Raw genomic sequence first — 16,569 nt, 5'->3', positions numbered from 1 at the left:
CCCGTGGGGATTCAACCTGCTCTGGACAGGCAGGAGGTCATCACCGTGACAGCCACGGTGAACTGCGGAGACCCCAGGCCACATCCCCTCCCTCCACCTGCCATGCCCACCTCCTCCGGCCCAAGACCCCTGCTTCCCTGTGCTAACAGGGTGCTCTTGGTGCTTCACGTCATAGCCACAGTGGGGACATCGGTGTCTGAGTCAGCCTTCGGGGGAACTTTGGTAGAATGTCCCTCTGTACCCAGGTCAACAACGAGGCTACCTATACTACTCTCATGTCCCCAAATACAGAACGCCGTATTTCAGAAGCAGGGAGAATGAAACCTCTCAGAAAGCAGACAGGCCCCTGATGGCAGAATAGAGGAGGTGAGGTGAGGGGCCTCATTCCAGAAGAGCAGAGCCAGCACAGAGTTAGGGACCCACCGGCTTTCACGCTGCAGGACTCAGTGCACTGCCCTGGGGCAAGGCCGCAGCCACTTTCGAGGTGGTTGGTTTAACTGCCCTGGGTCTCTGGCTTGATGGCACAAGGGCCTCCTGCACCTTCTTCGCGTTCTCCCAGGGATGACGTCCACCTGAATTGCCGACTCGCTCATAATCAAGTGAAGCACACTCAGGAGGCTGCACTTGTGACTGCGCGGGATTAATGGGCTTCTCTCCTCCGCTCAGACACACGAGCTCAGGCTGCAGATTTAGATCCGTGCTCTCCAGGGAGGGGTGTTGCCGGGTCTGTTTAGACGGACAGCCCAGGGTGCAAAGGGACGGTGGAGGCTGTGCTTGCGCTGGGATGGTGTCTCTCTGCTGGAACAGCAGGTGACATCCCGTGTGGATGGAGACAGGGTCGAACTGGACGCAGGCTTGGGTCCTTCTCCTGGGTTTCACTCTTGTCAACAAAGGTTGATTCATGATGCCGCGGGAAATGCGGCAGGACGGAGTGCGGGGTGTGGCCAGGGTGGCAGGGCCAGTGAGGACAGCCAGGGTGTCCGAGTGCCGTCTGCGTCAGTGTGACGCGAGACCAGACCCTGGGGCTGACGGACAGTCCGTGCCTCAGACCAGGGGTGGGCACGGAGGCCGGCCGACCACACCTGGGGCCATACTCCGGCAAACTGGGAGTGCTGGAAGCCGAAGGAACCGACCACGAAGCCACCTGTGCAGACCTCGCCCCGACAGCCAGGGCGCTTCTGGGAACCAGGCCTTTCCCTGTGGACCTGCTCGTCTCGCAAGGCAGGGAGGGTGCCCCTGCTTCCTTCAAGTTGGCAACACCCTCCCCACCCAACAGTCACCCACAAACAGAAACGTCAAAGTCACGCTCTCCTGAGGAATCCTAGTGTGGAGACTCAAAGACACTTATTTCAAAGGGCCCGACGCTTGCTATTAAATCTCCTCAGCCCCCGAGAGAACTCCCTGATCTTTCATTTTAAGAAAAATTCCTTTTGACACAGCAAAGGGCAGATTATGTCAACACACGCGTTACCCACAAAGAACACCAGACTGGCAAGAGCGGTCTTCCCGAGCTCCTCTGCTCCTTGCCGGCCTCCTGCGGAGGTCGGGGAGCACCCTCCCCAAGAGAGCCTGCAATTGGCCGGGCATCTCGAATTAACGTCCCGAAAGGGAAAAGTGCACCTTGCCCTGTTCCCTGAAAGCGGGTGTGTGGTGCTGAGACGAGGAAATGAGGGGGACGTGACCATCGCCGCTCCCGGCCACTCAGGCACGTCCTCCTTCCTGTCCCCCTTGCCCTCCCGCCTTGCCATCACCCGCCACACTGATGAGGGACCACGCAACAGGCCCAAGGGGGACGCCGTGCGACGTGGGCGCCCTGCCTTTACCTTGTTGAAGTCTTCGGAAGTCGCTCTCATCTCCTTCCATGTCTTGTTGAGAAGCTGGATGCAGATGCAGAAGAACTCTTCAAAGGACCGGTCGTGGGTGAAGAACATGGGGTGGAAGTCGTTGCAGGTCTCACTTGCTAGAGGGAAGAGAAGGAGAACGGGGGAATAAGAGGGCAGGACCACGGCGGGTGCCTCAAAGGCACAGTGGGAGACGTCTCTGCCTAAGCAGCAGTGCAGAAAAGGCGTTTGAAAAGGCGACTGAAGGGCAGCCATTCGACTTGGGGTGTGAGGTCACAGCCGCCCCACCCACCCTTTGGCACGTATTCCGACAGGAAAGTCAGCTCCCAGCCCAGCTCAGCACGCCGCCGAAGGCTTTGTGCCATGGCGGCGGGTGCTGGCTGTGAGCCTTGGATCTGCCTCCTCGACCTGAAGACAGCCCTCCGTCACCCCTGGTTCGCTTTTCTTAGCAGAGGGACGGCAGAAGATGGGCTTTCTGGGTGCAAAGTAACTCAACTTTGAAAACACCGTCCAGGTTATCTCTCCAGAGGGCTTCCTCTCCCTGTGTCGAGCCGGCTCGTCAGCCCTGAGATGCCATTAACCACCTGTCCGTTCTCGGGCATAGAGGGCTAGAGGTTCAAGCAACTCTACCGGTTCGAAGGCTGCACCTAGTCCAGTCTTGGGCAGCTGGGCTCTAACCTGGCCACCTAGTTCCGCTCCGCCTTGGCCCATGTCCCTGTCCTTCCCGCCAGCTCGCCGCCCAGCTTACGGCTAGAGCCCTTTCACGTGCAAGACACCGCACTGGAGCTTGACAACGCCCTTGGCTGTGCAGGTCTAGCCGATGAGGGCCAAGCGGAGGCCAAGGAGCCAGACTCTGTGAATCTCCCTGCTCCTCCAAAAAATAACCCCCCAAAACAGTACCGTAAGGGTCCTGTAACGCAAACACATACGCTGTCACATCCAGTGAAAGGAGCCAGCATGGCAGAATTTCAGGCCCTGGAAGTCCAGGAGGGGAGGAGGGGGAAAGCAGAGGCCGGTTTTCCATCAGAGACCTGTTCTCGGGGACGGTCCTGGGGCCCCCATGGGACGGGCACTGACTGCACTGAGTCCTGTGGTGCGGGCTGCGGCGAGAGAGCCCAGGTCGAGCTGAGGAGCAGCAGAGCCACTAGCTGCTGGATACCTGCCTCTCTCTTCAACCTCCTGGAACATGGCGGGTTCCAGACCTCCGGCTGGAGACACAACCAAGTGCTGGGTGTGCAGCTCTCCCCTTCTGAGGGCACACCTGATCTGAGGGCGTGGGACGGCATGTGCAGCTCACCCCTTCTGAGGGCACACCTGATCTGAGGGCGTGGCACAGCGTGTGCAGCTCTCCCCTTCTGAGGGCACACCTGATCTGAGGACGTGGCACAGTGCAGGGGCGCTGGCTCAGCCCATGACAATCGGGAACGAGGCACTTCAACTTGCAGAGCTTCCACTTTAACTTTTTAAAAACTGCTAACAGAATCTCCTCCCCCTCCTCCCAGGCTCTGGAGGGGGTCACAGGGCACAGTTCAGGGGAAAGTGCTCAGGAAAGGCTGAGAGGCCACAATACCGAGGGGGCGACGGCGACAGCGAGGGACATGGCACCAGCGTAGTTTCTGCGATTTCCCCCTAACTCCTCGCCAGGGCTATTCGTGCCTCAGCAACTAGAAGTAGAAACACACAGGCCATTCCCACCTCAGCCGCGTCTCTGGCAGAGAGGCCTGTGTGGGGTTCTGACCCCAGGCAGGCTATTTAAGGGACTTGGAACGCTAAAAGCTCAGGCGGTCACACTCCCTGAGTCTGTTTACTGCTCTGGGAATCCACGGCCCTGCGAGGTCTGTCAGCACCCAGTTAGATGACCGTGTAAAGCATGCGTTACTGTCACGAACACACGTGAGAAAACTTCCAAAAGTTGGTGGAGAAATGGAACGGACCTAAGGGCTTATTTTGGTGCTGAGTCCAGCTGAAGTTGGGCTGGTCATGTGATGCAGTGAAGGGTCCTGTGCCCCGTGAGCTGGGTCCCACCCGGGTTGGAATCCTGGCCCCAGGGGCACGGGAAAACCTTGATGGGTGTCCACGAATGTGCGCCCCAAATCCTAATGGGATGGAGGAGAAGGAACTCCACAGGGACTGCACCCCACTGGGGGGTTCTCATTCTATCTGTCCCCCATCTCTCTCCAGCAATTAAATATATATTTTGACGGGCTGGTTAAGGTAGCTGGATCCCACCTGGCCAACCGCACAGTTGAAATCTTGACCCTTGTGGCTTGAAAAACACACAGGCATGTTTGTGTACATGCCCCAAATCTAGTAGAGAGATGGTGGCGAAGGGACTATGACATGACCACGCCCGTTGGGGATGCTTTCTCTCTGTCCCTGTCTCAGTCTTCAGTGGGCACAGGTACCCTCCAGCAAATTAAAAAAAATCTGTGCGTAGTTTTCCCATAACATGCATTTTTCATAGTCTTTCTGAAGGATTGTGTACTATAGGTTTAGGAGTAGTGGCTCGCAGTTCTGAGTTTTATCACGTTATCAATGTACTCCATAGCTCCTAAAGCCTCTCACGATTGGAGAAAAGGAGGAAGAGGGACCAACAATTAGCATAATGGCTATGTCGCTGGACTCCCACGTAGTCGACCGTGGTTCAAGTCCTGGACCTGGTGGCTTAAACTCACGCCGGGTGTGTGTGCGTGTGTGCCCAAGATCCCAAGAGGAGAATGGAGGAGAAGGGATTGTGGTATGGCCATCCCCCCTGGGGGGTGATTTCTCGCTTTCTGTCTCTGTCTCTCTCTGTCTTTCTGGCCAGCGCACGTGCCCTATAGCGAAAACCTCTCAAAAAAAAGAAAAAGAAAAGAAAAGAAAAGAAAAGGAGGAAGAAAAGAGGGATGCGGTAAACGGCGTTGGGGCCCCGTAGACACCGAGGGGGTAGAGCCGACCCTCACTCCTGACGTTATGTCAGACACTTACGGAAGTGTTCGATCGCCAAGCCCAAGTCCCTGGGCCCAAGTCCCACGTGCCCAGGTAGTCTGTGGGCCAAGCACCCGCCTCAGAGCCTTCCCCACCCGGGCTCTCCGAATCCGCAGTCACAATGGCAGTGCTGTTATTCCGTGTCACAGATGAGAAAGCGCAGAGCAGTGAGGCTGGGAAACTGGCAGGGCCACATCCAGCTCCTGCCTCCAGGAGCTGTCACCCTCTGCAGGAAGCGATGGCCTGTCCCTGTCCTACTCCCTCCAGACTCTGCCTTGGCAGGGAGGAGTGGGCAAACGACCAACCAAGAACAACGTGGCCTTGACACGAGGAGCAAGGACAAGACGTCAGCGCGTTTGGGATTTATGGGTCCTCGTTTAAAGGTATCCCCATATTGGTGGGGGCAAAACTCACAAAATACAACATGGTTTGCCTAGGAGTTCTTGATGGCAGAGAGGTCACAAAGATGCCCAGAGCTACACTGTGTGGGTTCAAATCCTGGCTCTGTCCCCTCCTGGCTGAGTCACCTGACCAACTCATGTCACCTGTTCATGCCTTGGCTTTCTCACCCGTAAACCAGAGACAACGGCAGTACAAACCCCGTCGGGTCACTGTGAGGCTGACGCAGGAGCTCTACAGGAGAGGAAGCTCAACCAGGTGAGCCCCCACAACCCCCCACACGTCTGCCCTTTAGGAGTGGCCCCCACCTCAGGCTACGTTGGTACACAGGGTGGGGTCAGTACCCAGGGATGGCCTATGTCTTAAGAACAGGGTCCTTAGGCTTAAACAAATAATAATAAAAAGGTGAGACTTATTATTGCTTTTTAATAAAAGCAACATTTATTAAAAAAAAAGAATTGAGTTGGCAGGCAATTATTTTATAAATGAAATTTAGGGAGAAGCTCTCAATGAGATAAAAATAGCAAGACATTTTAAAAATCAGATTGTTTTTAACTGCACTATTTTTAACATAATGAGATTCTGCTTTATAAAAAGGAAGCAACTCAATGGCCTTTTAAGTCTGGAATATTAAGATATTTTCAGGGCTGAGGGTATAACGGATCCTATTAATTTGCTGACATCTAATTCATTTATAAGTAGGCCAGCTTTGAAAGTAGCTATAACTTGCACGTATACGTTGTAAAATAAAAATAAGGACGCTGATTCTTACGTAGTGCCTTGCCTGTCAAAGTGGATCTGTCCCCATTTTCCAACCATAAAGTGAGGTAAGAGAGAAGCCACCCGCGGCTCTCGGAGCACGAGGGCCGCTGCAGTGTGACAGGTAAACACCGAAAGGCAAGGACACAGAACGGGCTCCAGGGCTGCCCTGTGGCCGTGACAGGGTCATCCCAGCTCCAAGGGCTCCAGGTACCTCACCCGCAAATGACACGGAGCATAGATTCCCATGGCCCCTGCCACGTCTAAAACCCCGACTATACACACAGGAACACACCTACACGCCCCAGATGATCTCCCCCCAGTGCTCATCAAAAATCACAGGATCTCGAGCTAGCAGGTGGCGTGGTGGCTAAGGTGCTGGACTCCTACATGGCTGACTGTGGTTTGAGCCCCAGACCTGGCAGCATGCTTTCTGACTTTCGTCCTCTTTCTCTGTCTCTCTCTCTGGTGAGTGCACATGTCTACAGCAAATTTTAAAATAATAATAAATGAAATTAAATAAATAATTCTTTTTTAAAAAATCATAGAATCTGGAGGTGCTACCTGCATTAAACTTTGGTTCCTAAACTATTTCCTTTACCGCTGGGATGACTCTGCATTTCATTCAGGGTGTTCGGACTTCAGAATGCTCTCTGGTAGGCTTAGAAATGTCTGATGAGCTTACCCTCCCTTCTATAAGAAACAGTTGTTTTTACAGTCTTTCACCATATCAATACCACCTAATGCGGACAATTACGTAAGAAAATTGCTTGACTAAAGACAGAATGGTAAGATGACAGGTAATACATATCATTTTGGTTTTTGACGGGAGTTTTCTAAAGACAAGTATAATTCTGAGGATGCTCCTGTTCCATGCTTCCTAGGACTTTCTGTAGCCCTTGTTATGCTAAGAGACTGAGGAATTCACTACAGCGACGTGGATTTGGGAGGCGTTAGGCACACTGAGTATTTTTACCATGATATTGTGAACGATTTTACCAGCCTCTCGAAATGATGCACTCTGACAGAGAGACAAGCACTGTCCTGACACAATGGGTTTCTGTTGTAAAATTAAGAATTACAGGGACAAATCAAATACATGCAAAAATATTTCATGAAGAAATACAGCCAAGGCAATCATAAACTCTTACTAGTCACAGCACAGAAATTTAAATTCAAACTACTGTGGTTCTAGGGTTGGTTTGGATAAGATGTTTATGAATTCCCAAATACAAATGTGTATTTTTATCTTTGTAGAAAAATCATCTTACCCTACCTAGAAAACCTTGAGTTTTTATTTTTAGACCTGGTATTTGCTAAGGGGTTGACTTTGGAGGGTGGCACTGTGTAGGAAGATGGCAGAGTTCAGAGGCTTTTGTAGGTGGGAGAGGTGGAAAGAGGAACGTGGAGACTACAAATGCGAAGTCCCCTCGTCACAATGAGCTCAGCCAATATCGACGCTACCATCCCTGCCGTTCCAGGACAGGGGACCCCAGGCTTTAAACCTTCTTCGCTCTTCCCAGCTCCTGAAGTCTGGTTTAACAGAACTCTGAAAAGTCTTTTCCATCCTCCGCCATGCCTAACACTGAAAGACGCACAGTGGCTGACCCAGTGCTCCATTGCTCACCTTCTATGGGTCTTCTTTCTGAGGACACAGAGAGAGGGGAAAAAATACTGACTAATGCTAGGGCCAGAAATCAGACTTCCAGCATGAACAGACAGCCAGTTCCGCCAAAACCATCAGAGGCCGCATCCCTGGCATCTCGCGTGTCTTGATAAAGAGCAGAGGTTCTGAGGGAGCTCGGCCCGGGTGCAAGTCTTGACATTTCTGCTTATCAGCCATGTGACCTTGACCACCTTACGATTCCTCTGGGCCTCAGTCTCCTTGCTTTTGTTTGTATTTGTGTTTGTTTGCTTTCCAAAAAAGGCATTGCCTTCTAAATTCATATATTAAGTGAAACAGAGTAAACACTCAGAAAATGTTGGTGGTTACCAGTTTTAATAGCAAAATGATGACAACTGTGCTTCGCTAAAGCAATGAATTTGGAGGACTTAACACTACCAAATATTTATCACAAAACCATAGCCATGGACACAGTAGCACTGACACAGGGATGGACAAACAGAGAAATGAAATAGAACAGTGAATCCAGAAAGAGACCTGTAGATACAGTACAGCCTGGACTTAAGACAGTGCTGCTACAGTGGAAAGGATTTTCAGTAACTTCCACTGGGCCAATTGCACAGAGACTTCACAAAGTTAGTGGAATAATGGAACTAAAGTACGAGTTTATTTTGGTGCAAAAATTTTTCAAATGCCGGGATCAGCAGATGGCATAATGGTTATGTTGCTGGACTCCTATGTAGAGGACCACAGTTTGAGTCCTGGACCAGGTGGCTTAAAACTCATGCTGGGCACATGCGGTGTGTGCTCAAAATCCTAAAAGGAGAGAGGAGGAGAAGGGATTGCAGTGTGGCCATCACCTGTTGGAGGGTGATTTCTCACTTTGTCTGTCTCTCTCTCTCTGACCAGCACATGTACCTTATAGCAAAAATCTCTCAAAAAAATTGTTTTTGAAATGCATGTAGTTTTGGAACCAGCAGATGGCGTAATGGTTACATCACTGTAGTTCAAGTCCCAGACTTGGCAGCTTGAAACTCATGCCAGGGGCATGTGCACACATGCCCAAAATCCCAAGAGAAGGGACTGCAGTGTGGCCATCCCCCTAGGGTGTAATTTCTTGCTTTCTGTCCCTCTGAAATGCATGTAGTATGTATGTATATGTATATGTATGTGTATGTATGTGTGTGTCTGTGTGTATAAAACATGTATTTTCCATAAACTTTTTGAATATCCTGGGTATGTGCATCTGGGAGAAATAAATTATGATTCCCTACTTCACACCATCAGCAAAAAACAATTCGAGGTAGGTTATAGATCTCAAAGTGAAAGGAAAAAACTGTAGCTTCCAATAACATAGAATATGTCCGTTAACTTCAGATGTGCAAAATGTTTCTTAAATAGAACATAAAAATCATCAGCTCTAAGGAAACAACTTCATTGGGTTATATTCAACACAACAACTGTTTATCTAAAGATACAGTAAAAATGACTTGGACCAGCAGATGGCATAATGGATACATTGCTGGACTTTCATGTAGTCGACCGTGGTCGTGTCCCGGACCCGGTGGCTTAAGACTCACGCTGGGCACGTGTGTGTGTGTGCGTGCCCAAGATCCTGAGAGGAGAATGGAGGAGAAGGGATTGCAGCATGGCCTTCCCCCTGGAGGGTGATTTCTCGCTTCCTGTCTCTCTGTCTCTGTCTTTCTGGCGAGCGCACATACTCTGTAGCAAACCACACCTCCCCCCAAAAGAAGGTATCGTAAAATGGCAACCTTAAAATGGGACAAAAAACTTGCAAATTTATCTAATAAAAAACTGGTATCTGTGATATACAAATACTACTGTAAATGAGTAAGAAAAAGACAGGCAGCCCTGGAAAACTGGCAAATGTAAACAGACACTTGAAGAAATAGTGGTTTGTAAGTGGTCTAATAAACACAAAAATACTTAGCTTCCTTAGGAAGAAAATGCAACTTTAAACAGCAATAAGATACAATACTTTCAAAGTAAAAAAGAAAAAAGAAAACATGGATAATACTAAGTGTTGATAAGACTGTGGAATGAATGGAGTCTTCTATACTGTTGACTGTGTCTGATAAAGTTCAACCACTTTACAAAGCAATTCAGTAGCTGACTAAAGCTAAAATATTCTTACTCCGTGATAAAGCAATTCCAGCCAAAGATACAAGCCCCACAGAAACGCACACACATGTGCTCCAAAAGAGACGAATGTTCACAGCAGCCCTGTTTTTTTATTGCCCCAAACTCAAAACAAAACGTCCATCCAAGAGCAGATTATGGTTTATACATATAGCAATGCAGTCACTACCAAATACTTGAAAAAAATCCTACCTCGATGATGTGAAGGTATTGAAAGAGCATTCACAATAATGTGAATGAATCGAAGCAAACATGACGTTGAACAAAAGTAGCCATATGCAGAAGAAAGCGTGCTCTATAACCCCACTTACCCAAAGCAGAATCCAGGAACGGAAAAATTAGGGTACTGTTCTCTGGAAAGAAGAAGAAATCGGGGAGGGTCAAGGAGTGTCCCTGAGGGTGTATCATACTCTCTTGATCTAGACAGCAGCTACATGGATGGCTAGGTGGGTTGAAAATTCACTGGTCGGTGCTCTGCTTATAGAATTTGAATGCTTCTCTGTGTATGTTACCCTTTTTATAAAAAATTAACTTAAAATGCAGAGTATGCGTGTCTGTGTAAGAGAGCCAATGGCACTGTAGGCAGGGTGAAGCCACTGCTGGTGGTACGTGCAGGTGCTACATGCAGGTGCACTGGGCTTCTCTGGATTCGTGCTACATCTGTCCTTCCGTCAGCTCTGATAACAGAGACTGGCATTTTACTAGCCCTGTTTACCGGCTGGATCAAAAAAGCATATACAAAGGCATCCTAGTCCAATCAACTCACTGGAATCAGCTTCTGAAGTCAGGCAGAGGTACATCGCTATACTTAGACTTTAGTTTGGTTTCATCTGTTGGATGGTTAAAAGAATATAGGCATGCCTTTGTGTGTGTGTGTGTGTGTGTGTGTGTGAATGACAATCCCAATTTTACTGAGGAATACTGCAGATGCTGATAGGAAAGTATGAACAGATTTGACTGATTGTATGGGAACTCTAAGGAGGGTTTCTTTTAGTGAGAGAGATTTTTACTATAGGGTATATACACTCATAAGAGAGACAGAGAGAGGGAAAAGTGAAAATCACCTCCCAGGGATGGCTATGCCACAATCCCTTCTCCTCCATTCTCCTCTCAGAATTTGGGCATGCACACACACCTCCATGCAGTGTGTGTTTCAAGCTTCTAGGTCCAGGACTCACACCACGGTTGACCATCTGGGAGTCCAGCGATGTGACCAGCACGCCACCTCCTGGCCTCTAAGTTTCTTATGAATGATCTTTCTTCTTTCCTCTCATCTTTCATCCATTCATGTATAGACCCACCCTTCTTTCATCCCGTCTTTCCTTCCTTCCATCTGTGGATATATTCGACTGCCTGGCATTGTGTCTGTCCACTGTCCATCTGCCTGTCTGTCCATCCATCCATCCACCCACCATCCAACAAGGTGCTGAACATATGGTCCCGGAGCCAGACTGTCTGGCCTTGGGTCCTGGCTCAGCCACTCACTCCCTATGTGGCCAGGAGCTCAGGGCACGGAGAGGGGGTAAGAGAGGAGGCAGAAGAGGCAGGCAGGCATCGGAACCCACAGTGCTTTCAGGGCCGTGGACTTGACTCGCGCTGTAACGGGAAGCCACGCGACAGGAGTGTGCTCAGGTGGCCATTTCCCAATTTCCTTTCTTATTCTTACTTTTTAAAAAAAATATCTTCAATGGAATTAAAATTCAGGTGATTTGGGGATTCTTATTAAGCTAGAAGCTAATTCATCATTATTTTAGTGTATTAAGGATGAGTAAAAACTACAAAAATGGTAACAACTTCAGTGCAAAGTGTATTAAGGATAAGTACAAACTAAGAAGCAGATGAATCTTGAGCACAAAGTGGGTAGGAGCGTCCCTTCCAGGGTAGTACAACTATGGCAAGATTTCTCAGGCTGCAACTTAATTACACAATCCTAACCAAGTCTTTTAATGTCTCCAAGCCTCTCTTAATATGATAAGAATAAAGATAACTCCTATCTTGAGCAATTGAGTGATGAAGGTGAAAGGTTCCCATGACACTCAGCTGAGGGGGTGACATGTAGCTAGCATCCAATGAATGTGGTAAAATTCTGTGCAGGGGCCAGCAGTGGCAAAGTGGTCAAGGTGCCGGACTCCCATGTGGCTGACCGTGGTCTGAATCCTGGACCCGGTGGCTTGAACCTCATGCCGGGTATGCATGCATGTGTGCCAACCCCAGGAGGAAAAGGGACTGCAGTGTGGCCATCCCCCATGGGGGGTGATTTCTCCCTCTCCCTCTCCCTTTCCCTGTCTCTCTGTCTCCTGAATATGCCATGATAAAAAACAACAACAACAAAAAAAACCTAACATATATATATATATATATAGATAACAACAACAACAAAAACCTAACATATATACATATAGTTCAGAGAACAAATATTGTGCATGTTTTTTTCTGAAAAAATATTTAAGGCTTAACTTGTGAAATATCTCCTTAAGTTCCCATTATGAGTACTCAGTGTCCCTGAGAAGGTACAGAGCACCATCCCCAAGCATCCCCAAGTCATCTTTTGAGACATTCAACCGAAAGATAGCGCATGCACAGATTCCAGTGAACTGAGATTCCTGGTAGGAGCTAAACGGCCACTGGGATTTGCTAGAGCTGAAACACGGCCTTGCTGACAGGTTCAGGGTTTGCTCTTTCCTTTGTCCTCCGGTTGATCCAAAATGTGCAAGACAAATAGAAGCTGGGTCCTTGACACTTTATCTATTTGCAAAATCATCATTTTGGACACTGTTTACAGGTCTAAGAAATGGCTCTTTCTTGGCCCCAAATTGGAAAAAAAAAAAAAACAGGAGAAACACTGATAAATTTCTTGGAATGGAGAATGGAGTTTCAGTGTGAGTTAGCCATGCCAAATGGAGCGCCGAGGTCAGCCTGCTGTGCAGTGTTAATGCAACTGGACCCACGTGGGAAGGTCTGGGGTTCGCTTCCTGGGCCACCTTTTACATGCTGGGTGTGAGTCTGAGTGCGCATGATCTGGGCCAGCCATTGCTAGGAGCAGATCTCGGTGAAGACCGCATGAGGTGCCTCTTTCCTCTTCCTCTCATGAAATTATTAGATGGGTAAGGTGAAATAACAGAACCCAAACAAAACCTGAGTGAAAAGCATACTTACCCTGCTTGATGCATCTTACTAGGGAGATGAGAAAGTTAATTCAACCTGTCGGCTTGCGTGGGCTCAGGATCAGGGCTGTGGAGGGGCTCCTTGTGAGGCGGGCATCGGAACTGTGTACTCAGTGTGTCGCCCCTTCGTGTGTGGCTCTTGAAGGGCTGGGCAGGAAACGCGGCAGTAGGAGGAGGGACTGGCCCTTTTCTCCTGTGTCTGTGCTTGAGCTGGATATCCATTTCCTCTTCTGCCCTAGGGCTGGGTTTACACCACCACCTCCCTATTCACTGGTCATAGACACAGACCAAATTACGCCGGCCCTCCAGGGCCCAGCACGCAGAGCAACGCCTGGGACTTCCCAGCCTCCAGGACTGCGTGAGAACTCCCTCACAATAAGTCTCTCTCTCTCACGTGCGCGCACACACGCACACACGAACACACACGATGTACCCCCCCTGTTTCCTTGGAGAATCCTGCTAATACAGGAAAGTACAGTGGAAGAGGAAGCAAGAGGAAAATTCTTTTTGCGTGGCAAATAGTCCGAAAGAACAGATTCAAGAACGATTTCTGCATATCCTTGTTAAAACCTGCTTTATGAGGAAAATGATTCTGAGAAGTGGCACATGGACTGCCACACGGCACAGTCAGCATGGCTATAAACAACCGCCTGTCCAGCCTGTGTGATGGGCACCCAGGGTTATGCTGGGATAGACGCAGACCAACGAGCAGCTGGATATGCCTCACTGAGTCCCAGCAAGCACTGTGCGCCTGTCACTCAGGGAGCTCACGTGACCCTAGGTCACGCCTGGACCTGAGCTCAGGGCATCAGCCAGGTCTAGGGAGCTAGCAAAAAGGAGCTAAAAATAAGTAGCCCCAAATTAGATAAATGCGAGTTTAGGAACGAGGACATGCCGAGGCTTGCTCGTTACACGCGTGTGCTCGTTTTCAGCGCTCCGTAAACAACGCTCCCACAGAGTGGAGCCGGTATTGGTGGCTCTCGGGACACAGGCCACGGCACTGCGTGCTCGTCTACACTTGACTCCACGCCACACGGCTTCCTCTGCTCTACCAGTGGGTCCGCAGGTCAGTGCTTATCCAACACACCACGCCTGAGTCTCTCCCCATGCGTCACTCTTGCTTTTCCTTCTCCATGGAGCCCACGGAGCATTCTCAAGGCCCCGACCTTTGCTAAAGCTTTAAAGCATTGCTCAACATCTCCTCTGTGCTTCCACAGACCTGCCATCGTCTTCCCCTTCTGTACCCCCATGACAAACGTGAGGGAGCAGGACCCGGCTGAGTAACCTCTGCACCTTGTGCCGTTCTTAGTGGGCAGCGTCCCTCGGACACGTGACGACCCTCCACTTCCTGGCTGCCTCCTCCTTGTGCGTCCAGTGCTCACTGCTCTTCTCCATGGTTCTCACACCTCGCACAGGAGAGGGGGTCCCTGCAACTTCTGCACATCCCTATCGCACGCTCCTGCAGCGGGGTCAGAGACGGAGGCAGGGGGCGGCTCTGGAAGGCTCCACACATGCAACCCGGGCTGCCTTGAACCACTCCAGCCCTCAGCGTGACCCAGTCCTTCCCCCTCTCTGCCCAGCTTCTCACAGCTGAGTCTAGGTGTCTTCTGAAGGGAGAATAGTGAACGCTATACAGGAAGCAAATTCAGTACACGAGTTCAACAGTCAAGGGAAACCAATCTAATTACACTGCTAACTTACAGAAATAGGGCCTGCTGCAGATCACGCCAACACGAGTCCCTGTCCGGGGGACCGACTGCCCTCACCATTCACTAGCTGTCTCGCCGGTCAGCACCCAGCTGGAGCAAGAGCACCAGGATCAGTGTTCACCTTGGGTGCTTCTGCAGGCGAGCACGTGGCCTCGAGGACTGCGTGCTGCTGTTAACCTCATGCTAACCTGGAGTTAAAGGAGGCACGAGAGATCCCAAGGGAAGAATCCACTGACGGCCATGCTCTTGCCAGTGTGGGATGTGGGAAGGCAGAGGTTCATACCAGCTAACGACAATAAAAAGTTGGACCCCTAATATTTTTGCCTGTGTGCAGTTCTGCTCAGTCCTTTAAACAAGAGGGCATAAGGGCCAGCTCTCTGCTGCCCTGGGTCACCTGTGGGGAGGTTTCTGGGGCGTGTAGAGAGGCACTCCGAGCGCGTGAACAGAGCAGCGGGCCCCAGAAGCACATCCCCAGCTCATGGTAATCATTTAAGAAAAGGTCAGACTTCATGCAGGTCGCCTACTGAGCTGTACCCAAACCAGGGGAAACTACAGGAGACAGCATTAGCTGTCAGACCAGTAACAGCTGGCAGGGAACTTGAAAAGGACATGATCTGAATAGCAGGACACTTGGGGACTCTGCCTCAGCGAAGGAGTGGGGCAGCCTGGAGGGGGGGCTGCTTATTTTAGAACGTGCAGTGACCATATGTGAGGGCCGGGTTCTTACAAGCATTCTCTCACTTAATTGTGATAAGCCCAGGAAGCTGGTGTAGCTGTTACCATCCCCACTCACAGAGGAGAAAACTACGGCACAGGGAGAAAAGACGCTTGCCCAGGCTCAGAACTAACAGAGAGCATGGCAGGGCTCCATAACGGTGTGGGTCCAGAGTCTCTGGCATCCTGCCATTCCCTGGAGGAGGATTTCCTTCCATAGAAGGCTTTTTTCTTTTCAAGCTTTTTGACATCAGGTGTGTGCACTAGTCAGAGAGACAGAGAGAGATGGTGAGAAATCACCCCCAGGGGGGTTGGCCACATTGCAATCCCCTTCTCCTCCATTCTCCTGGGATTGTGGGGATGCACGCACACAGACCTGCTGTGAGCTTCAAGCCACTGGGTCTAGGACTCCAACCATGGTTGGCCATGTTGGAGTCCAGCACCTTAACCAGCATGCCACCTGCTGGCCCCTGGTTACTTTTAAGACAGGGTCTTGTCATGTTATAGCTCCCTGCCTCAGACTCCCACGAGCCAACAGGCCTGCTCTTGCTTACACAGGTCCTCACCACACTGGCCAGGCCTTCCTTGGGGCTTAGAGACTCCCCTGACTGGGCCTCCCAGGTTGCTCAGGTTAGTGGAGCATGCCACCACACACCTGGCCTTGGGTCAGGCTGGACTTGAGCCCAGGCCCCACATGGCCTGTGGAGCAGAGTACCACTCAGCTGGCTCTTCTAGAAAGACAGAGAGAGACAGAAAAGAGAGACAGAAAGCGAGATATCACCCCGCCCCCCAAGGGAGGATAGCCACACCGCAATCCCTTCTCCTCCATTCTCCTCTCGGGATCTTGGGCACGCACACACACATGCCCAGCCTGAGTTTAAGGTACCGGGTTCAGGACTCAAACCGTGGTCAACTACATAGGAGTCCAGTGACACAGTCGTTTTGCCACCTGCTGGTCCCTCCAGGGACCATTTTTAAAGCAGGAAGTTAATACTTTCTAGAGTGTTTATTTGCTGTGATTTAAAGAAGAAGAAGAAGAAGAAAAGGAAATTCTACTTCTTTCTTCTTGATACACTATTTTCTTATTCTTTTAAAATTGTTTTTAGAGGTTTGTTTATTTATTTATTTTGCCACAGGGCACATGCGCTCACTGGAGAGAGGGAGAGACAGAGGCAGTGAGGAGGAAAGTGAGAAATCATGCCACGGGGGGGGGGGGCGGAAGTCCCACACCT

At 50.2% G+C, this 16,569-nt stretch overlaps 1 protein-coding gene across 3 annotated transcripts in view; it reads right to left on the bottom strand.

Moving 5' to 3' along the window:
- The window catches only part of ELMO1 (engulfment and cell motility 1), a 514,794-nt gene that overhangs the window by 184,474 nt on the left and 313,751 nt on the right, over window positions 1–16,569 (bottom strand). For all 3 annotated transcript variants that reach the window (XM_006143011.3, XM_027769765.1, XM_027769766.1), the window contains one exon: window positions 1,824–1,960. In XM_006143011.3, the coding sequence (XP_006143073.1) occupies window positions 1,824–1,960 (137 nt within the window). The remainder of the gene's footprint in view (window positions 1–1,823; window positions 1,961–16,569) is intronic.

Source organism: Tupaia chinensis, unplaced genomic scaffold (genome assembly GCF_000334495.1).
Source record: "Tupaia chinensis unplaced genomic scaffold, TupChi_1.0 Scaffold000088_1, whole genome shotgun sequence".
NCBI lineage: Eukaryota > Metazoa > Chordata > Mammalia > Scandentia > Tupaiidae > Tupaia > Tupaia belangeri.
The sequence above is the reverse complement of the archived record's forward strand: the minus strand, read 5'-3'. Positions and strand labels throughout refer to the sequence as shown.